This window comes from Anabrus simplex, chromosome 4, assembly GCF_040414725.1.
Source record: "Anabrus simplex isolate iqAnaSimp1 chromosome 4, ASM4041472v1, whole genome shotgun sequence".
NCBI classification, from domain to species: domain Eukaryota; kingdom Metazoa; phylum Arthropoda; class Insecta; order Orthoptera; family Tettigoniidae; genus Anabrus; species Anabrus simplex.
This window is the reverse complement of record NC_090268.1, coordinates 200,935,815-200,959,876: the sequence shown is the minus strand read 5'-3', so window position 1 is coordinate 200,959,876 and position 24,062 is coordinate 200,935,815. Positions and strand designations below refer to the sequence as shown.

Here is a 24,062-nt window from a genome sequence, read left to right as displayed (position 1 = left end):
GGCGAGTTGGCCGTGCGCGTAAAGGCGCGCGGCTGTGAGCTTGCATCCGGGAGATAGTAGGTTCGAATCCCACTATCGGCAGCCCTGAATATGGTTTTCCGTGGTTTCCCATTTTCACACCAGGCAAATGCTGGGGCTGTACCTTAATTAAGGCCATGGCCGCTTCCTTCCAACTCCTAGGCCTTTCCTATCCCATCGTCGCCGTAAGACCTATCTGTGTCAGTGTGACGTACAGCCCCTAGCAAAAAAAATATATAGCATTTCCTCTAGAACACACCACAACTTTGGCAAAAAAACACAATCAAAGGTCTTTTGGTAGTCAATGAAGCATAGAAACAAAGGAATGTTGAATTCATGTGCCTTTTCAACCAACTGACAATATTTAGAATCTCTTCTCTGGTTCCTCTTCCCTTGACAAAACCAGCCTGTTCTGATGGGAGACAATATCTAATGGAGGCTTCAAATGTTCATTTATGATGTGCCTGTGTCTCTTAGGTCATCAGCCCAGAGGCTGGTCGGATCCTCTAACAGCACCACCGAAGGCTATGCAGTTATAGGGAAACCGCAAAAACCAATGGCATAGCCCAAATGAGGAGTACTAGGCAAGATGAGGAGTGAGGTAGTTTGCCATTGCTTTCCTCACTGGACCAGAAGGTGCTACTGCAGCACAACTGATCCCATAAGCAACACCTTACATAACACTCAAGACATTAGTTGTGCTCCGAATGTCATTACTCAGCACAACCCATACCCCAGCAGCTTCATTTATGATATGCAATAATATTTTACTTGCATGTGATATTAGTGAGATGGTTTGATAATTCCCACAGTTCCTTGTTGATCCCTTTTTTGTGAAGTGGCATGAAGATGGAAATGAGCCAGTCTTGTTGCCATACAACCAATGTCCCGTATCTTGTTACAGATGAAGTGCATTAAATGTACTCTTCCTCCTCCCATTTCCTTGATCATTTCCCCAGTGATGCCATCACTTCCTGATGCTTTATGATTCTTCAGGTGTTTAATTGCATCTTCTACTTCTCTCCTCAGTTTTGAAGGATCTCGTTCTGAGTTACTTTGATTAGGGATGTACTTATTGCAAACATTTCTGGTACTCACATCTGCATATAGATTTTCACGGTATCTTTTCCATCTTTCAATGGCCAGTTGTTTCTCTCCAATGAAGGTATCATCTTCATCCTCCATAACCCATGAATGTGGCTTGAAGTCATGGGTAATTTTCTTCACCTTCATAAAGAGATCACAGGGTTGACAGTGCTGCTCATGCAGTTCAATCTCGTAACAGATTTCATGAATCTGGTTTGCCTTATCAAGCCTGCACAGCTTTTGAATCTTTGGAGATAGTGATGCGTGTATTTGTAAGTATTCATCAGTTTGAGTTAGTAAAATGTCAACACTATCAGATAGTAAATCAGTTCACATAATACTAATATCCAACAAAATACAAATTTAATATTTTAAAAGGTTAGACATTGTACCGTTTTCATCGTCCTGATATCGGAATAAAGGTTGTCATACAACATTATAAGTTTGCCACGCAAGGTAATGAGATCGCGAAGATTATGTAATTGGGCCATACGTCAGAAAAGAATGCATATATTAAGTAAAATAGGCCGTGATTTCAGAGTGTATACATTATACGAACGTATATATTCAAGAAGGCCATGCACGTGACGGCAAAGATATTTATTTGATGAATTAAATATGCCTAGATCACGGACTGAGACGGAAAATTATAAAGGATCCATGCGGCCGTGATAAAATAATAGAAGGTTTTCAAAATTGTTAAAAAAGAAGAAGTAGCTGAACAATAAAAAAAATCTGTTACGCAAAAACGACGTAAATTTATCCTCGAGAAGAAAAGTTAATCTTCGGGAGATATTGCAGTAATTACCGGCTGGAGAACCTGCAAAGCGAAGGAATATTTGGAAATCAAATATATTCGAACGAATATCGTGAAGAGCGAGTTAGAAAATACCCGAACAGTAGTCGGAGTATAGGCTCAAGACCGTACGAGGAATCAAGTTGAATATAACGCAGTATAGGTTGTGTACCGGGCGGTACACCTCCACGCCGCTTATTTAAAATCTGCGCCAGTTGAAACTCCTCTGCTGGAGGAAGTCTGAACTTTATCTACGGTATTAATTTTCTACTTTCTCAGAAGATGTCACTACCTGGAAATTTTGGAGTTTTTGAACTGTGTCATTTTTGACGTATTTTTGTTTTGCTTGTAGTAAGAAGTGTGAACTTTCTCTTCTAGAGGACACTACGGAAGATCAACAATAGTGCACCCTAGTGCGGAGTGAAAGAACTGTTTTTTTTGGAGAAAATTTAATTTCAAAAGTTTGTTCTTTGCTAAATTTCTTTCAGTCATTGTTTAAGTTGGCAATATTAACCCTTTCTTTCCCCTTGTTTTGAATTTAGCCAATCCCGAATTTCTTAAATAAATTTTCCACCAATGATGTGTTTCTTCTTCATCTTGTGTAGGGGTTTTCTTTAACCACCAATAAAAGATTGTGGGCGGGTGTTTTCCTTCCTAAAACGCCTCGAACTTTCCGCGAGAGTATATAAACTGCTGATTTTAGGGTCTCTGCGCCACTTCTGTTCCATCTTTTCGTGTGTAAAGTACATAGCAGGGGGCGGGAAGCGCCTCTTTCTTCGGCGGCAGTCAACAACCAGGTAATGGCCGATTAATTACTTCTTTTCTTGCTTGCTCAGCAGTTTAACTCTCGGGACGGGTCCGAAGTTTTTCCATTATGTAACCTTCCTTAAAATGTAAAGAAACTTGTATCTATTCTATTTTTTTAAACTACATATTGGGATAGAGAGTGCTTAACCCTCTCGAGCTCCCACTCATATTGTTTTGAGGTGAACTTATTTTCTCAACCTATTCTTCCTTAACATTATGTAAATTTGTTTCTTTCTGAAGTCACCTCTTTAGTATGGGATTAGCCCTTGCATCAGTGGCCTAGAGCCAAATTAGGTTTTGAAACAAATACATTAGGAGTGCAGTTCGCCTCCTCTCAAATTGTTATTTTAGAGGTCATGTAATTATCCTTTTATCGCTTAATAGACCTCAGTAGGTTGGGTATTTTACCCCTGTGCTTACGTCCTTAGAGGACAGCTTGAAAGTAGAGTTAGGTGTGGCCTTGTGATAGGCTTAAAACTTTGAGAGCGGATCGCTCTTTTGCAATTTGTTTCTGCGTGCCTCTAGGAGGTATTACTGTGTAATTCGGAGCAAGTGCTCCTGGGCATGATTGGGGTTTTCTGCCCCTTTGCTAAACCTTATGTACATGTAAATTCGGGCTAACTGCTCGAGAATTGGAAGTTCGGGGCCCGAAGCCCAAAACCTGTAAATACTATTGTTGCTCTTTGTTGCCTTGCTACTCTGTACCTGCCATTCTTGTTATTTCTGAGTTTGAAAAGAAAATATAACCTTGTTAAATTTTAAATTAATTTTACTTTCGTAGCTTGAGACCTGTTCACCACCCCGCACCTTCTTTCACCTCTAACTACCACAAAAACACGGTAACAGGTTGATTAGCCGAACAAAAGAAATTTTTAGAGAGCTAACTTGATATATTTTAACTGTTAAACTGCCGCAAAGAATTAACCTTGAATTACTGTCCTAAAAACCTGAATCTTAGATACAAACTTGATACTCATTCCTAAGAGTATGGATGTGAAATTAATTCCCGCTTTGGAAATGTTTCTTTCATATATGACTGACTGCTACAACATGAGAGGCTAAATCGAGGATGGAGCCGACTGTCCGACGGAGACCGCCCAGCTGTTTTTACTATCCCGAGTCCCAAAACTACAACCTGATGGTGACGTAACGAAGGATGGAGTCGTTATACGCAATCCTAAGATGACAACATCGAAGCCAAAGCCAGTCATCTAACGTCAGTGATCGCAAGATAAGTTCCAAAGAGTTATTTTATTTTCTTGAAATTAATATGCAGTAATTATAGTAGTTGTATTTGTAGTGAACATTGGTATGTTGTTTTTACGTAGTTCTTCGTGATAAAATCACAGTCGTTGCCATCTTTGCAATGAGATTGTCCTTGTTGACTTATTATTATTAATATGGGAATAGGTATTTCTTCCAGAGTTTACAATCAATGCCATAATATAGGAATGTTTATAATTGAGCAAGGAGAGATTTAGAATGTAATTTTCAACCATTATGGGACAGAAACATCGTATATAAAGTGACGTAACCCTAATTTTATATTTTTAAAGAAGATAATTGATTTCTGAATAACCTATATGTGTGCTGATACGACGCGATGAAATGTGAGTACATATTAACTTGTTTGATTTATATATATGTTTCATTTTTAGGCTAACGTGTTTATGCGTATAATATATGAAATCTAACCCAAAAGAGAACTGTTGCAGTACATTTATGAGATGTTAAGATGATTTGCCGTCATGTTGGAAATGATAAATGTTTACGTAGGGAAGTTGTGATTTGAGTGGCATGTTAATGTGGAATTATGAATAATTATTCGCTGTGATATGTTTATGAGAATGAATAATGACATATTATGGTAATTAATATTGGTAAATGGAGAGATAGATATGTTTATGGATAATTTTGGCGGTAAATACGGCGAATTATGGGCCGATGGTGATGTTTGCCATATGCGGCAAAATATTAATATGGTAATGCGAGATATATTGGGTTAGTGGTACACGAGTACAATGAAATACATCGCATATTTCGTATATGGGTTACCATAAACTGTCTTCAAAGGAAATAGCCAAGTAGGAAATAAAAGAAGGGAAACTTGTTGTCTTCATAGATAATATATATCAACGTTGTACTGAATATTATTGGAAGTTTGTTGTCGAGAATGAATTTAATTCATAGAACAATCCCATAATTTAAATCTCTACTACAATTAGATAAAATAGGTTACCAAATGCATTCCTACGGAATTCTTGATACCTGATTAAATATTGGTAAACCATAAAACATGTTAGGTATAATTTCTATTTGAACTACGATTATCATTATTCTTTACACGATACCTACATTTAATTTTAAGGTGTTATTTGAATATTTTAACCAAATGACATGGTCGAGGTGACCAATATTTCTCATTTAAAGAACTATATATATTTGAAATAGCCATTTTGAGCTGATATATATTTGGAACTTATTTGCGATTGCTAACGTTATAACATGGGAAGAAACACATGAATTTATGACAGAATATCAATTTAATAATGATGAAAATAAGCATTTTTATTTTATTTTTTTTAAAGGAAAGAAACAAAAACTGATGGACACAGATATGTATATTTAGAATGGAGATTACTTAAGCTTAGGGACTTAGATTTATTTTCAACCTAAAAATATGATACGTTTTTCAATAGAAAGAAAATGTACTTTCAATTTTTATAATCAAGAGAACTTATCTTTATTTTTGTGATGCGCCTAACTAATGGAGAAGAATAGTTGAATCAGATTGAAGTTAGATTAAATTTAATTTAATTTTTTTTTTTTAGAGAGGAAGAAGATAATTGATGTTGATAATTATTAGTAGATTTTCTTTTATGATTCTGGAATCATGAAATAAATTATAGATTATCCAATTTAGATGTTATTATTTTAGGAGATAGGCTAATATCATTATGATATAAATAATTTTGAATTAATTCATTTAAAAAAAAATATTTTATTTATTTTCTTTCTTTTCTTTGAATGATTTGGATTTGAAAGCTTGGAATTGATTCTGGATGATGAATGGTATCAATAGTAATTTACTGAAAGGGAAAGGTGGTGTCTCAGTTGATCTCACGTAAAAAATAGTATGGTTCGTAGATGCAATTTAATTATCCCTGAGAGGTGTCGCGTGGCAATTTAAGGATTACCATATCAAATGTTGTGATAGGAAAAATGAAGGTTACGGCATCGCTAAAATGCTATGATGCGATAACTGTTTATACGATGAGTATTTAAAGCGAACATAGCTACCGACACTTAGCATCAATTTTAATATGCGTTCATCCATTTAATGATCTGTAGGAGTGATGGATGATTGAGGGGAAAATAGCCGGAGCAATTGTTAGGTCACCCAATGGGACGCACATATTAGAAATGGTTGCCCAATATGGTGCAAGACAGAAACCCCCCTCAGGATGGTGCAACATGTTAATCTTTTGGGTTTGTGTTGAATGAAGTGAGACACAAACTGCAGGAAAGCTTTTATGAATTTCTACCTAAACCAAAAAGTGTAGCTGATGATGTTTAATCAATCTAAACGGAACATGTACTACTTGTGAATTAAATTTGCCAAAGGCAAAATAAATAAAGGTATTGATTAGGTGGAACAATTTCTCTGCTTGATTTATTAACTAACTTATCGATACAGACCATGAAGTGGATGGTTTGCAATCTCCTGTATTTATGCATTACATTGAGTTAGAAACTTTGAACAATGTGAAATGTGTGTACAGTTTTCACATTTTCCTTTATTTTCCGCATACTCATGTAGAAGCTGGAATCATAAAATTTGGTTGGCAAATGGTCACCGGTCGTACCAATGTGTACGCCAAATTTGATTATTCTATCTTTCCTATAAATGTGTCAAACTATAAGATAATACACTCGCTCACTCACTCACTCTGTAGGCTTCTGAAGGACCTGAAGTTCCCATGCCGATCTCAGAATCCTCTTCCATCCTTTTCGATCTTGAGCCCGCTCTTTCCATTTATCAATCTGGAGGGTCCAGCATACCTTGTTGATCTCCTTCTTCCAGGTGCTTCGGGGTCTTTCTGAAGGTCTTTTCCCATTAAGAGATCCCTTGTATAGATCTACTGGTGCTCTGTTATCCTGCATCCTTGGTACATGTCCAGCCCAGTGCAGTCTGTTGGATTCTATCACATCCATTATAGTGTGTTGTTGAGAGAGGGTGTAAATCTCATAATTATATCTTTTCTGCCAGCTTTGGGAGATGGGATCAAACCACGGGCCATATATTTTTCTATGAACTTTATTCTCAGAACCTTGCAACTGCTGCTGCTCTTTCTTGGTTATACTCCATGCTTCGGAACCATACAGAAGTACTGGCTGAATGATGGTATTGTAGATTACCATTTTTTGCATTCAAACTATAAGATAATACCTAAAAGTGAGAAATGTAGCTCCATCTAACATATAAGGAATCGTGATACGACATAAAGTCGTACGACCAATGCTGTAGATCTTGTCATGCCCAGTTCGATTGTGCCATCCGTTTTGTGATACAACTTACCATTTAGCCACCAAATACCTTGAAACAAAGGTCAGCACGTCATTAAAATAGCCTCCATATTTTGATATTTTTGGGGGGTAAAAAGTGAAAAATTTAAACACCTTGGAATTTTCCATCGTTTACAGGTTAAAAACTACTATTTTGCCAAGTTTCACTTTTCTAGCTTGTCTGGCAGATTGTGCTGCCATCTTGATTTGGGGCAGGGAGGGGGGGGGGGGGGGGTAAAAATTAGGCCTTTCAGAAAACTTTCAAGCCCACGAAACCTATAGGTTATCATTTTCGATAAATATATCCGACTGCGTTCTTATGCTGAACCTCAAATTTGAAACCTCTCAGCGTGGCCACCTCAAGGAATTTTGAGAATTTTCAATTTTTCTGGGCATCCTGAGGTCATCAGCTTCTCTGGTACCAAATTTTAAGTTTCTAAGATGTTTGGAAGTGCATCATTAATTCACGTTTATTTAAATTTTTATACCTTTATATACAGATATGTAACATCAATCTATTCGCCGGCTTACCTGACCTAACAGCCTAAAAGGAGTCCATCACTTTTCAAGTACCTTTTGCTTTGTCATACAGAGCAATTTTCTTTATGATGAGACGTTTCACAAGCATATGCAACAAGTTATTCACATAAAGTAAGCTTTGAAAGTTTCTGAGTTGCTGTCACATTAACTCAAAGCATCATTGGTATGCCCCCCCCCATTTTCCTTTTCCTTGAAAACAATGTTACAGTACCAGCAGCAACTTTTCTCTTCCAACTGAAGATGATCCCCTCATACAGAGTAATGCCAGACAGCTGGTGCTGTACTTGTTAGGTCTCGTCTGCACTAAAACCACTTTAGATTTTCCCATTCCCAACAGACCTAACAAAATTATCAGTCCATTACAACCCACCTTTTCTATGCCGTTAACATAAAATTCAACTTCACTGGAAGTTAAAACTGACAATATAATAATGTACACACTCGTATGACAGGATATAAGTTAGCCCATGTTTGAGCCCATGTCAGACAATAAATCAGTTCACAAAATATTAAGACAAATTTAATGTTTTGAATGATAAGACATGTTAATCTTTTGGGCTTATGTTGAATGAAACAAGATACAAACTGCAAGAAAGCTTTACATTTCATTAAGACGATGCTTTGCTTCCTCAGAAGCAAACTACAACCTATCACAATTATTCTTTTCTAAACACAATGTTGGTTGTATTTTATTTGACACTTGTGTGTTCCTTTCCTATACTTAAATACAATGTTAAGTTTTCCAGAAGTTTGTCCAGTTTCACATGGCATAAACCCAAAGACTATAATGTATATTTTCGAGGCCATGAAAGTATGAATCAAAACTGATAAAAAATATCATGATCTTGAAAGTAAAGCATATTTATAGAATATCTGCTATGTGCTTATCAGTACTGATAGCAGCAGATGTATGACAAGGTCATAAAATTCTGCATTTTGTAATTGTATCTGGTATAAGTAGAATGTGTACTTTCTTACCTGCGTAAGCTCTTGCTGAAGCTTCCTACACTCCTTCTCTCGCTTTCGCAGATCAGCTGAAGATACCTTGTTCTTTCCTCGACCAGTGTTACTCATGTCTTTCCTATTCATAATCTCAGCTAATTTGTTCACAGCTTGGGCTTTAAGTATCTGCTCTTGTTTCAGTTGCTTACGTAACCTTTCTAATTCTTCGAAATTGGTTTTCGTAATTTCTAAGGAAAGAAAAAATAGAATTATTAATACTCCAATTTGTAATGACCTATAGCACTAAACATTTTTCAGAGAAAACCAATAGATGATTAGGAAATACGAATAAGAATACCTATTGTTCAAATTTAACATCAATAGGGATGTAAGATTGAAAGAAATAAACAAAATTATTCAGACACATTCAGGTCAGGTACATCCTGCTACCGTATGCGACAGTAGATGGTATTACCTCCGACTGTCTGGCCGAGGGTTGGGCGGCCGTTACCAAATCTGACAAACTAAGGAAAAAAGCAATGGTTATGGGCAGAGGAGTTCACCCTTATGGGGCTTGTTGAATCCATTGTGTAGTAAATGACACAAAATCAACAGGAAGCTGCAGCCTTGCAGATGTGGCAGGGGACTGCTAAATGCTAAGGAAGATAACCCTGACAGGAAATATTCTCTAACATTAGGCCTAGCAAGTCAGTTATACGAGCCTTGGATGCAAACAAACAACTCGGAGTAGACAACAGCACCCGCAAACTCACACCAGATATGATGGCTTACAGCCTGATGATAGGCCAGGCCTTGCGAATGCGCAACAACCCTAGAGAAGATAACACACTCGAATAACAACAATCAATGTACTGAATTTGACTGGAAAATGTGAAGAGTTAGTGGACATCACGGAGAGAAGGAAAATATAAATCCTAGTACTGAGTGAAACTAAATGGAAAGATAAAGGGAATAAAGAGTTGAGGAAGAACTCTATACCCTCTATTGGAATGGTAACAAGAGAGAGATGAGAAATTGAGTAGGACTGATATTGTCAAAAGAGTTAGATGGTATTACAAAGATCCAGTACTTTAATTGGAGGATTATAAAGGCAACAGTTCACCTTGGGAAAGAGAAGCTGACACTGGTGCAAGTGTATGCCGCTCAGATAGATTGCAGTCAAGATGAAAAGTTTCTTGAAGATCTAGAAGAGACCATCAGTGAAGAGAGGGCAATCATCATTGGGGACCTCAACACACAGCTCGGGACAGATAGGAATGGCTATGAGATGGTGATGGAACCACATGGCCATGGGAGAAGGAATTCGGAAGGGGAACATCACCTAGACTTCTGCATAAGAAAGTGTTTGGCATTTAAAAAAAACAGTTGGTTCAACAAGAGAGTCAGTCACAAGATTACCCGTTATAGCTGGGATGGAAAGAGCAAGACGTTCACTGACTGTGTCATTAAAGATGAAGAAAGAAGTAGAAGGTGTGGGAACTATAACAGATTGGAAAGAGAACCAACTATCAGGACCGCATAAGAGGTCAACTGGCTACAGAAGAAATGAAGAGTGGTGAGGTAGAGTGGACAGTATTTTAAAACACCTTGATAAAAGAAGTAATAGAGGTTTACGGGAAGACAAGTGTGAGAGTAAGGTAAAAAGAGACACTAGTGAGTGAAAGAGTAAGATCCTCAATAAAGGAAAGGAACATAGCACAAAAAGAATGAGATAGAAAGAAATCCAGACCAGAACAGGTAAGGAACGAGGGAAGACCAGAGACCTCGAGCAAGTTTGCCGGGACAAGAAATTGAGAGTTAAAAAATAGTAGAAGAGGAAAAGAAGTGCTGGGAGAAATTTACTCAAAAACTGGAGGAAAAAAGCAGAGGCAATATGAAACTATTGTTCAGAGTGATCAAATACAAAAGGAATTCAGTTGAAACCAACAAAGCAATTGAGGATCCTAATGGAAACCTGACCAGGAAAGAAGAGGACATCAGAGAGATTCTGAAGTATCATTTTGATCACGTATTGAACAGGACACCAGTTAATCTGCTATGGTAATGGAGTGAACCATACAGCCAGTGTCTCCACACCTGACCCACTATAAGGACTAACAGCTAAGGGCAGAGGAGTCCTTATAGAAGGGAAATGGGCCCTCAGTGTAGGAAATGCCACTGAATCCCCATATCAGCTGTAGCGTCTGTACTCCAGAGGAGCAGCTACAAAAGGCGTCTGTTCTCCATGTTAGGAGGGGCTTACAAGTTTCGGCTGACAGTAGCTCTAAAATGCCTTTGGGAGTGGCGAACCCATCGTAATAAAAGCCCATATGATGACAAGTGTACTGAAGTGTAGGGCATTTCCCACAAGCGACGTCCAATTCTTGTGATGCTGGGAGAAATGCGAGAAATGGGCGACCAGCACCAAATACATCAAGATAGCGACCACCAATGTAGTGACACTAACAGGGAAAGTGGAAGAAATTGTAGATTTTATGGTTGACAAAGATACAGCATTGCTGGGAAACAGTGAGACCAAATGGAAAGGAAAAGGTGAGAGGACACTTATACAGTAGAACCTCGATAATTCGAAATCGGTTAATTCAAAATCCCACGTAATTCGAAGAAGCTCTAGTTCCCGGAAACATGAGATACAGTTTTGCATGTTATTTAAATTGTTTAATTCGAAATACGGATAATTCGGAATTCGAAGTACAATGTCGGCCCCATTACCGAAATTCAGACTTTTAATTCGAAACTGCCTTTACATTTTAAAACAATAGTATGTTACAGAGTAACTTCAACTCGAAATTTATCCGCGTCATAATAGAACGCGTGTTCCGGAACGTGGAGGGGTAGCTTTCCGCACTTACACTCACTTCGGTGGGTCTATAGTACAGTGCGCTTCATGATTGCCAAGTTGAATGAAATCGGAATTCTTTTGTATTCAACCTTTTCAGGAACGCCGTAATATCACGCAACAGGCAGTGTGCAGGAAAACAGAATGCGCGAACACTGGCGATGCTGACAGTTGACGAAAAAGCGTGGCTCATATAATAAATTCGTAGGCACCGAACAATACTGGCATTGCCGATGAAACTGCATTGCTTTATTTTAATGCGAGCCCAAACGGTCTTATGGTTTTGAAGGAGAAAGTGCCAGCCGGAAAATCGTACAAGGGTCGGGGATGGGGGTCATTGTAGTGCGTTGCAATTGCAATGCACATGGAAGCGAGAAACTTTATCCCCTCGTCATAGAAAAGTTCGATAAGCTACGTTTTAAGGGCGTCGGGCACTTTCCATCCCAGTACAAAGCATCTAAAAATGCAAACAGTACAGATATCCAAAAAATAATGCATTTGCACATGGGAACCAGCATAATTTATCCTCGTCTTTGAATTGTGTGATTTTTTCTTTCGTTGCATGAGGTTATGTTCGTCAGTGATTTATCCAAGTGCATTATTTGAACATTGTAAATGCACCTTGTTGGATACATTTCGGAAATAGATTTTCTATGGCATTGGAAAGGTTTAAACTGTGAATCGAGGTGATTGCATGTATTAATGGGTCTTAGAATACTTTGTGACGCGGCAAGTGTTTACATTTCTGAAGTACGAGAAAAGTGCCATGGCGGGAAATCGTACAAGGATAGAGTCATAGGAAAGTTTGATTTTAAGGGCATCGGGTACTTTCTGTGTAAATACAAGGCATCTAAAATGCATACAGTATAGTACTCCAATGAATAAAGCACTTGCACATGGGAGCCAGCATAGATTTCTCCTCGTCTTTGAATCGTGCTTTTCTTTTTTTTTTTTCCCTTTCTTTCGTTGCGTGAGGTTATATTTGCCGGTGAGATATGCAAGTGCATTATTTGAATACTGTAAATGCACCTTTTTGGATACATTTTGGAAATAGTTCTTTTTTCATGGCATTTGAAGGGTATAAACTGTGAATCAAGGTTAACTGCATGCAGTAACGGGCCTTAGAATATTTCGTAACGCGGCAAGGGTTGGTACTTCTGAATTGCGAATTGGCGGTTAATTCGAAATCACGTAATTCGAAGTCCGATTTTTGAGTCCCAACGACTTCGAATTAACGAGGTTTTACTGTACTATGGTGGAGGAAGAGAAGCCAAAAATGGTATAGGTCTCATAATTAGAAAAGACCTACAGGAATACATAGAATTGGTGGAAAACATAAATAACAGGTTGATTAAGGTCAGATTGAAACTTGAAACTGGTGTTACAGATATAATTCAAGGGTATGTTCCACAAACAGGAACTACAGATGCATATCTAGAGGAATACCTTGAATATCTGGAAGACCATATACAAGACAAACAGGTTGTGATCATAGGAGACATGAATGCCAAAGTAGGTCAGGAAAGAAAAGGAGGTGAAGAGATTATAGGTCCATATGGATATGGGAAGAGAAACAAGGCTAGAGACATTTTGGTATACTTTTGTAGAAGAAATGAGCTGATCATTGGTAACACATGGTTTTGAAAGAAAAACAGTCAGAAGAGGACAAGATATACTGTAGTTGAGGTAACAAAATCAAAACTCTGATAGATTACATTTTGGCCGAGAAAGATAAAAGGAAAATGTTGGTAGACGTAACAGCCCTCCCAAGTGAATGTTTTGAAGGAGATCACAGAGTTGTGATAGCTAAGTTAAAGATGGGAAAGATACAAAAGATAACTGAGATTAGGAAGAGAAAGCTAAGGGTGTGGAAATTAAAGGGGAAGGAAATAAACGAAGAGTTCCAGACACACATTAAGACGAGTATACCTAGGGAAGACATCGGAAGGGTCAAAGAAGAATGGGCATACTTTAAAACAGCCATGGTCGAGGCTGCAGAAAAGACCTGTGGATGAGTATCAGGAAGGAAGAAAGATCAAGAAATGCCCTGGTGGAATGACAGGGTAAAGATATGGTGAAAAGGAAGAAACAAGCTTGGAAAAGATGGCTGAGAAACAGAACAACAGAATGCAAAACAGAATACAGGCACTGCAAGAAAGAGTCCTCCAAGGTGGTTCAAGAAGAGAAAAAGAAATGCTGGCAAAAATTCACTGAATCTCTGCAAGAAGATACAACCGGAAACAAAAAGATCTTATTCCAGTGGGTTAAAAAGAAGAAAAACCCGTGAAGGTTCTAACTTCATTAAAAATGAATGGGAGGAAGTGATGACTCAGAAGTAGGATATATTGCAGAGGTGGGGAAAATACTTTGAACAGCTTTACAATGTGCAAAATACCTTGGTACAAGGAGAAATCGAAGAATCAGATTTAGTGTAGATGGAAGATAAGGAAAACAAGGTGTCCACGGCAGAGACTGAGTGGGCCACTAAAAGAATGAAACGAGGCAAGGCAGCTGGAATTGACGAAGTCACCATAGACATGATAATAGCAGCAGGAGCAGTTGGTCTACAGTGGCTGTGTAGACTCTTCAGAGTGATACGGAGAGAAAAGACTATTCCAAAAGAGTGGACGAAAGGGGTCATACCAATTTTCAAGAAAGGAGACAGGAAACAATGTGAAAATTACAGAGGAGTGACACTGATACCTCATACAGCGAAGATTCTTGAAAGAATCTTGGATAGATGAATAGGAGACAGAGTAGATGGAAAATTGGCAGAACACCAGTATGGATTCAGAAGAGGCAGGTCCACATTTGACCCAATATTTACACTGCGTCAAATGATGGAAAGGTATTGAGAATATGGAAAGGACATGGTAGTAACATTTCTAGATATTGAAAAGGCATATGAGTGTCCCAAGGAATCTGGTATGGAAAACACTGACAGAGGCACAAATTGGGAATTAAAAAGTGCAGATGGTAATAGCATTGTATCAAAATTCCAAAAGATGTGTTAGAACCAAAGTGGTCAAACTGAATGGTTCAGAGTTGAGACAGGCTTAACACATGGGTGACGGGCCCCGAGAAATCTCGTACGCTCGCCAGCGGTAGGTGACGGGCCCTGAGAAATCTCAGTTTTATTCATGACATTGTTTTCGGTCTTCCTGCGACATCTCTTGACCATATATTGAACTATTTCGGACTTGCACATTGAGTAGAATAAATCGTAGATGTATATCTGCCACTTTTCTTTTATTCACGGCCTCTTTTATTCTTTGATTTAGTTTTGAAACGTCGACTTTCTTTCTGCCGGTTCAGTCAATGACAAGATGGAGCAACCGCGGAATACGGTGTTAGCTGATGACAATATTTTAGAAGAATTATATGCCGATGATCGTTCAAATGGATATAATGATAATGAATTAGTGGAAACTGAATGCGAGGGTGATAGTGGAAGTGATATTCAAGCTTCTACACGCCGTAATTTACCTAGTGTGCTTATTTATTCAAGTGACTCTGACGACGACAACGATGTAAACATTAATGATGTGTTAGGAATTGACGCTGAAGATGGTTTTGTAGAGGCAGATCTACTACTACTAGGGGCATTGGAGAGTACTCATACCAACTTTAAAGATAAAATCTTGACTGGTTTAATATTTGTGTACATTTTTATAATCTATGTACATTTTCATAATCAAGTGCACCCTAGTATGCTTACTAGAAAAATGACCGGTCTACAGGGTATGTGACATGTGTTAAGACAGGGAAGTGTATTGTCTCCCTTACTCTTCATTATCATCATGGATAGAATTCTACATAATATCAAGGAGAAGATGATAGGCAAGCAAATAAAGTATGCCTTTTGCTGATGACATTGTAGTTTGGGAAGATAATGAAGAAGTACAGGCACAAGTTGATTTATGGAATGAGGAGATAAGAAATTTTGGAATAAAGATTAGTACTGCAAAAAGTAAGACTTTGATCATGACATGAGGTAACAGAAAATCCAGGGGAGTGTTAAAAATAGGAAATGAACCTCTCGAAGTAGTGAATATTTTTAAATATTTGGGCAGCATGATATCACAAGATGGAAATTTGGATGGAGAAATTGATTTAAGAATACAACAATCTGCAAATTTCTACCAGTGTGTGAGAGACATTGTATGGAACAAAGATGTGCCAATGAAGTGCAAGAAGGTTTTATACTCGTCCTATTATAAACCTATACTGACCTATGCTTCAGCAGCCTAGACGTTAACTAAGCGGAACCAAAGTAGGATACAAGTAGCTGAAATGAGGTTCTTGAGGAGCATACAGAAAAAGACAGGACGAGATAGAATACGAAATGAGGAAATAAGGATAAGCGTGGGAGTATGTAAACTTCACGAAGAGATTGATATAGCATATCTAAAATGGTTTGGACACATGATGAGAATGCCAGAAGAGAGAACACCAAAGAGAACATTCATGGATACAGAGACTGGAAAGAGGCCTAGGGGACGTCCTAGAATGAGATGGAGGAGCTCTGTTGTGGACTGTATTGCAAATAGAGGAGTCGATAGCAATAAAGTACTAGAAGAGGATTGGTTGAAAGATCGAGTAAGGTGGAGGGCTTTGGTACACTACCCTACCCAGAGAGAATCTGGAAGAGGGGATGGATGAAGAGAGAAGATTGAACAGGACAGAACCAAATCAGAGAACAAAAGAACCAGCTGTGGAAACTAACATAGAACAACCTCCCATTACATGGGTGAAACAGAAGTAGCCCTTAAGAAGATACCGCCAGGGAAATTCCCAGGAATCGATGAAGTCAGCATGGACATGATTAAAGCATCGGGAGTCCAGGGTTTACAGTGGCTACACAGGGTGCTCAATGCAATTTGGAAAGATGACAAGATACCTATTGATTGAAGCAAGGGTATCATTATCCCCCTGTTTAAGAAAGGAAATCGCCAAAAATGCTCCAACTACCAGGGAACAAACTCATTTCTCATGGCTACGTTGCTTCACGTCCGTAGGTTTAACCACTACACTGCCCTACACGTGCCCTCCGGGTGGTGCTATGAAAGCAACAGTGATAAGATGAGACCGAACTGTCAGAAACGACCTCTCGGTCAAAGAGCGAACAAGAAGGAGATGTGTGGTCCTTTTCAGGACCTTCAAGTTTGTAGAATAGGACCATCGCTGCGCATTTGTCAATTGAATATCGATGGGATTAGTCGAGCGAAATGTATCTTTCCAGGATTGCACTGAAATATACAGTTGATGTCATCGTGCTTCAAGAAACACACACAGCAGAGGAACTACAGTTACAGAGTAGGGGGAAAATTCCAGGCTTTAAATTGGTAGCATCTAACTATCATCCAAATTATGGCCTTATAACTTATGTCAGAATGATATAACAAATTACCAATTACTATCAGTAAACTCTGAAAATGACATTTTTACTACCACAGTTAACATTGAAAACTTGACAATAGTTAATGTGTACAAGCCACCAGATACTACTTGGCCCAATCCTCCTATATCTTCTCTGCAGTATCCTACTATATATCTCGGCAATTTCAACAATCATCATCATCATCTTTGGGGATTTAACAAGCATGACTCTAATGGTGAAGTTCTTGTGGACTGGATGGAAACTGAAAATTTGAATCTGATTTTTGATGCTAAGGACCTGCCTACCTTTCAATCAGCTCGCTGGTCTCGAGGCTACACCCCAGATCTTTGTTTCACAAATCGGCTTCATAATTCACACAATCAATTTCGACGTACAGTGCTCAACGATTTCCCACATAGTCAACACAGGCCTGTTCTCTTGGAGGTTGGGATGTCTTTACCTGTTGTTTGATCACATCCTAAACCGAGGTGGAACTTCAAGAAAGCCAACTGGACTGAATTTGCAAAGCAAACAGACTCCAATATAAGATGGATCAAACCAACATACAACAACTACAGCAGATTTGTAGGGGTTATAAAAGGTGCAGCGAGACGATGCATCCCTAGAGGATATCGTAAGGAGTATATCCCTGGCCGGAGTTCAGAGAGTGAGGAATTACTACGAGAATATGAAGAACATCCTAATTCCGACAATGCAGCTGGTCTCCTCCAATCCTTGGATGAGAGTCAAAGAAGGATCTGGCATGAAACAGTGGAATCCCTAGATTACACCCATTCTAGCAGAAAGGCCTGGTCTATAATTAGGAAATTGGATTCTTCAAACCCTGCAACTAAGAGATCAAAAACAGCCATCAATCTGAATGATTTTGCTAATCATCTAATATCAGTTTCCAAAAACACAAAAGACAAGCGAACCAAAAAGGATATCAAATCAAAGTTGAACATCAAGAAAAGAGCAGCACCACAGTTTTCTGAATTCTCTACTCCATTCAAAGAAGGGGAAACTAAAGCCGCAATAAAAAGTATGAAACTTGGAAAAGCTGCAGGATTTGATGGAATTTATCCTGAATTTTTGGCTCATTGCGGACCAGCCACAATAAAATGGTTAACCAACTTCTTCACTAATATTCTGCAAACTGGAAACATCCCACCTCTGATGAAGAAAACAAACATACTGAAACCAAATAAAGATCCATTTAAAGTGGAAAGCTACCGTCCAATGGCACTTCTAAGTGTTACATATAAACTCCCTGAGCGACTGATCTACAATAGAATTTATGAAACATTCCTATAGAGCAAGCAGGATTTAGACCTGGAAGAAGTTGTAATGATCAAGTTCTGTCTCTCGCCACGTATATCGAAAATGGATATGAGAGGAAATCAGCAAGCGTGGCTGCCTTTTCGGATTTATCGGCTGCCTATGATACTGTCTGGTGAGAAGGACTCCTTCTAAAATTTTTGAGTGTGATCCCATGTCGTAAACTTACGGCCTTACTTAGCAATATGCTCAGTAATAGGTACTTCCAGATCTACGCTGATAATGACAGAAGTAGAGTGTTTAAATTAAACGATGGTTTACCTCAAGGATCAGTCCTCGCCCCCTGTCTTTTCAGTCTGTACATATACGACCTCCCAGACACATCATCAAGAAAATTCAGTTATGCTGATGACATTTGTTTGGCGACTCAGTGCTCCAACTTTTATGATGCTGAAACTACTTTAGCCACTGATCTGGAAGCCTTGGATGTATACTTCAAGAAATGGTGGCTTCACCTAAATCCTCAAAAAACAGTTACATCTACATTCCACTTACGCAACAGACAGTCTAATTACAAACCAACAATAAAATTCTGAGGTCAAATATTGCCGTTCTGCAGTACACCAAAACACTTGATAGAACTTTGACTTTCAAGCAACATCTCTCAAATGTAGCTGCTAAAGTAAAAACTAGAAATAATATTCTTCAGAAACTTGCTGGTACATCATGGGGAGCCAATACTCATGTTCTAAGATCAACAGCATTAGCCTTATCATATTCTGTTGCTGAATACTGCTGCCCCTCTTGGATCAATAGTGTTCACACAAAGAAGATCGATGTACAACTCAATCACGCAATACGCATAATCACAGGTTGCATTCGGAGCACGAACACACTATGGCTTCCTGTTCTCATCAATATTCCACCTCCAGCCCTAAGACGATCAGAAGCTCTCCTAAAGGTTTGGAAGAACATTCAGCAGGACCCCCAACTACCCATCCATCAAGATATTACACACACTGAACATCAACAACTGAAATCAAGGAAACCATCCTGGTGTACAGCAATGGATCTTGAACGAAGCTCTTTTCATGTTAACAGTTCATAGAAAGCCCAGTGGGATCAGTCTTCAGTAGTGAACAAACATCTAGTTGAGAATCCTTCCAAACGAGTACAAGGATTTGATCTTCCAAGACGACAATGGAGAATTATCAATCGAATAAGAACTGGACAAGGCAGATGTGGTTATCTGTTGTGCAAATGGGGTTGGACTAGCTCTGCAGATTGTGATTGTGGTGTCTCTTCTCAGTCAATCCACCACATTGTTGCTGACTGCCCAATTTGAGCTTTCAAAGGAACGTTAATGGACATTCACCGCACATCGGATGAAGCAGTTGATTGGGTCAAAATGCTAGACCTATAGTATTGTACGGACTTGTGACTACGCACATTTATCCTAAACTATATGCATGTGTGTACATAGATTCATCATACGATACATAAATAAATGGGCTTAATATTCTTGAGAAAATCTTAAGAGAGCAGATTGCGAGTCATCTTACAGCCACAGTTAAAAGAGGAACAGTATGGCTTCAGGCCTAGCAGGTCCACAACAGACCTAATTTTCAGTGTCCGTATGTTAATGGAGAAATACTGTATTGGGAAAGAGGCAAAGATCTGTTTATGGTTTTCCTTGATATTGAGAAGACATATGACAGCATTGCAAGAGAAGAGATGGGAATGCCTGGGAAAAAAGGAATGTGCCAGAGGGTCTGGTGAAGATATTTCAGATGCTTTATGAGCACTGTACAAGCTGTGTGCGACTGGGTGACGGACATTCATCCTGGTTCCAGACGAAAAGTGGAGTCCAACAAGGCTGTGCATTATCCCCATTATTGTTTATCAGCATCATGGATGACATAATGAAATGGAATGGAACGGCTTTTAGTGCTGGGATTGTCCGAGGACAAGTTCGGCTTGCTAGATGTAGGTCTTTTGATTTGACTCCCGTAGGCGACCTGCACACCGTGATGAGGATGAAATTATGAAGAAGATGACAAATACACCCAACCGCTGTGCTGGCGAAATTAACCAATTATGGTTTAAATTCCCGACCTTGCCGGAAATCGAACCCGGGACTCCTGTGACCAAAGACCAGCATGCTAACCATTTAGCCATGGAGCCAGAGGATGATATAATGAAGAACATCATGAAAACTTCTGGGGAACTAAATGCAATGGCTTTCGATGATGATGTTATGATCTGAGGAGAAACTGAGGAACAAATACAGTTGAGACTAAATGAATGGAAGTTCCAGGAGTTTAATCTCAAGATAAGCAAACCCAAAACAGTAGCGATGGCAATAAAGGAAGAGGGACAACCAACAAACATCATGCTAGGAAACCATCCACTAGAAAGTGTGGAAAACTATACATACCTCAGCAGTGTAATATCTTGAGATACACTAGCCACAAAGGATGTGGCAAATAAGAGTGCAGAAGAGTTCTCACTTTTACTAGCAAGTACGAACACTCCTCTGGGATAGTTGAGTACCAACAAAATCAAAGCTGGTGATGTTCAATCAGTACTTCATACCAATTATAATCTATGGTATCAAATTCTGCACCCCCCACTAAGAAAGACTCATCACAGCTGCAGGCAACTGAGATGAAGTTCCTTAGGTCCCCATTTCAAAAAGCCAAACTGGACAAGTTACGGAATGATGTGGTTAGAAAGGAAGCTGGGATTGAGACATCATTGTTAGATCTGGTCAGCATATCCAGACTGAGGTGGTTTGGGCATGTAAGGAGGATGGAGCCAAGAAGGACACCGTATGTTAATTGGAGAGACATGTGGGAGGAAAACAGATGGTGGGAAGACCAAGAACCCACTGGGTGGACATTTTAAAGATAGACATTGCAGATCGGGGAAGGACACTGGAAGACGTCATTAACAACAGAACATATTTCAGTAAGACAGAATGGAAAGGGCTTGCCAACAGTACCAGAGAAAATGGAACTGTAAAATGATGATGATGTGCCGCAGTATATTTTTAAAATGATATGCCTTGAACTGAACTGCTATATAGTTACATAGTGAAACATATTCAAGAATAAAATTATGCAACAGCTCTTCTTAATCTCATAACTGAAAAGATCTTCTGACATACAGTATGCCAAGAATTTGGAAATCATTAAGCAGCATTGAAAACCTGCTGCCATCCAACTTCCTAATCCAACATATCACTCAGGGAAATATCTTAGTAATGTACCATTTTTTTAAACAATATACTTTACATTACATTACATTACATTACATTACATAGGAAAGGGCTAGGAGTGGGAAGGAAGTGGCCGTGGCCGTAATTAAGGTACAGCCTACCTGGTGTGAAAATAGAAAACCTACCTCAGGGCTGCCGACAGTGGGGTTCGAACCCACTATCTCCTGGATGAAAGCTAACAGTTGCGCACCCCTAACCGCACGGCCAACTCGCCCGGTCCACTTTTTCTATACAATATTATTCAAACAATAAGCACTGTATAGCTATATAAAAATATAAAGAATCTTACCATCTTGCATTATATTCATTTGCCGATTCAAATCCTCCTTATCTTTAAGCAACTGGTCTACAGTCTTCTTGAAGTCCAGCTCTCTTTCCTTCATCTGAAAATGTACAAATGTTAATATTATATATAATAAACTATATCAATCAAGAAACCAAAAATGGTGCGCTAATATGGTACGTCAAAGACAAGATAATAAACGGCACAGGTAAATACACAAATTATAAACACAATCTGTATATTTCTATCCTAATTGTCAGTTTTCACATCCACATGTAACACTTACAAGGAGGGAAGGAGTGGAAAAATACAAAAACAAAAGTAGTGCAGTAGAAGTCCGCTTTGATAAGTACGGGATATAATGAGAACCCCAGTATAACAACAGTTTTGTCTGCCCCTTCAAAATTCCCATATTAAACTGCGTATTATCCTTCGGTTACGAGAACCCTATCACTTACATGTAATTAATCTCACAATGAAACCGTACTGAAGTTGATATATTAAAATTATAAAATTTTATTTACAACCACCTTTTTAATATATTACAATATACTCACTGGATTATAATATAATAATGATCTTAAATAATGGGACATGTTTCGTTCGGCACAGCGAACATCAACAGCCATTAATGCACAAATACTATGTCAAAGCCCCGAGTTTAAAAATGATCAAAATGGTATCATCATATCAAAAGAGAAACCGTGTCGTAATAAAAGAGTGATCATCAATGATCAACACAGTATAAACAATAGACTTGAGATTGTAACAAATTATATGCAAATTAAAAACAAGTATTTATCGTGAAATGCATTAACAATAACAATCTGTAAATTAAAATAATTGTGGGGTTGTTAAAGTATGACAACAGACGTTGTGGACATTAAAATATACATCAATACGTGAACCGTGGATTAAATAAAAAATTGTGGGGTTGGAATTCCTTCAAATTACTTTAGTTTAGAATCCCTGGAGCAGGTATGTGGTGTCCACTAGCGTTGGACCCCAACACGCACCATAATCTGCTCTCTTTCACCTAAGGATTGCTAGAACTCCCTCTATGTTCAAGATTTTGTCATTAATTTATAAGGAGTCCACTATTTGGTGTTCCACGTCGCATACAGTTTCCTAGTCTTATTGCTAGCATGTGCATATTGACTAGTTCAACTTGAATTCTTGTGGTATCAAGACTGTATCTCTCCTATGGAATTCACAACTATTGATGTTCACGTCATATGTAAACCTTAGTCTGTATTGCTGTTATGTGCCTTTTGACAGGTTCGACTTGGACAAAGAACCCTATTTTAACTTTTATTTTTAATTAATTTGAAATTATTATTATTATTATTATTATTATTATTATTATTATTATTCAATAATTCTCTTCAATAATTATCAGCTTTAAGGTATTATAAATTCAGAATTTCTTCACTGAAAAGGGGTTCTTCAGTCTCCCAGTACATCTCTCCATACAGGTGTCTCGTATGCCACAGGAATTCGATTTCAATTTTAAGCACAGGCAGTAAGCTGCACTACATAGCTGGCCTGTATTCATGTTTGTCCTTGTCCCTTCTCTACTGCTCCTCTTCCCACACTTCTTATTGCATTTATTCCTCATATAGATTCCTATCATCCTCCTCAGCTTCCTGTACACTCTTACACATTGTTATTCTCTTTACCTTGTATCCTTCAGAAGTTTGTATCATTAATGTGGTATAGGAAAAGTCAATGACATATTTGAGGAACCGGTACCTAATAACCAGCCAATCCTTCAACAATTCTCCCACACAGTGATTAAGGGTCAGAGATCAAGAGAGCAATCACTGTTACACTTTTTCTTCTGATACCTGAATGTGATGGTGGTTATTGTTTTAAGAGGAAGTATAACTTAGCCAGGGTAATAAAATGGAAAATGGCATGCTTCTGTTCCACAAGTTGACCACATGTTGACACTGTATCTGCCTTTGTATTTCTTTGTCAATTGTTGCTTGCTCAGAACAACACATTCTAATGGCATCTAGGTTTAGTCACAGACTTCTCAATTAACTTGCCCAAAATCTGCATCTGTTCTTGCTTTTGTTCAGAGGTTTAGTGACTAGGGAATATGCAATGACATACATGCTGAATGTTAAAATCCACAGACAAAATGTGCTGGCAAATGGTCACAGATACGTCAGCAATACCAACAATGTCCTACATAGTTTAATAATGATTCTTATGAACACA

At 38.5% G+C, this 24,062-nt stretch overlaps 1 protein-coding gene across 1 annotated transcript in view; it reads right to left on the bottom strand.

The window, feature by feature from the left end:
• Rok (Rho kinase) overlaps positions 1-24,062 on the bottom strand; it is a 387,800-nt gene that overhangs the window by 157,745 nt on the left and 205,993 nt on the right. The window contains exons 21-22 of the mRNA XM_068227374.1: positions 21,843-21,936; positions 8,792-9,003 (exon numbers count right to left, since the gene is read on the bottom strand). Of these exons, the coding sequence (XP_068083475.1) occupies positions 8,792-9,003; positions 21,843-21,936 (306 nt within the window). The remainder of the gene's footprint in view (positions 1-8,791; positions 9,004-21,842; positions 21,937-24,062) is intronic.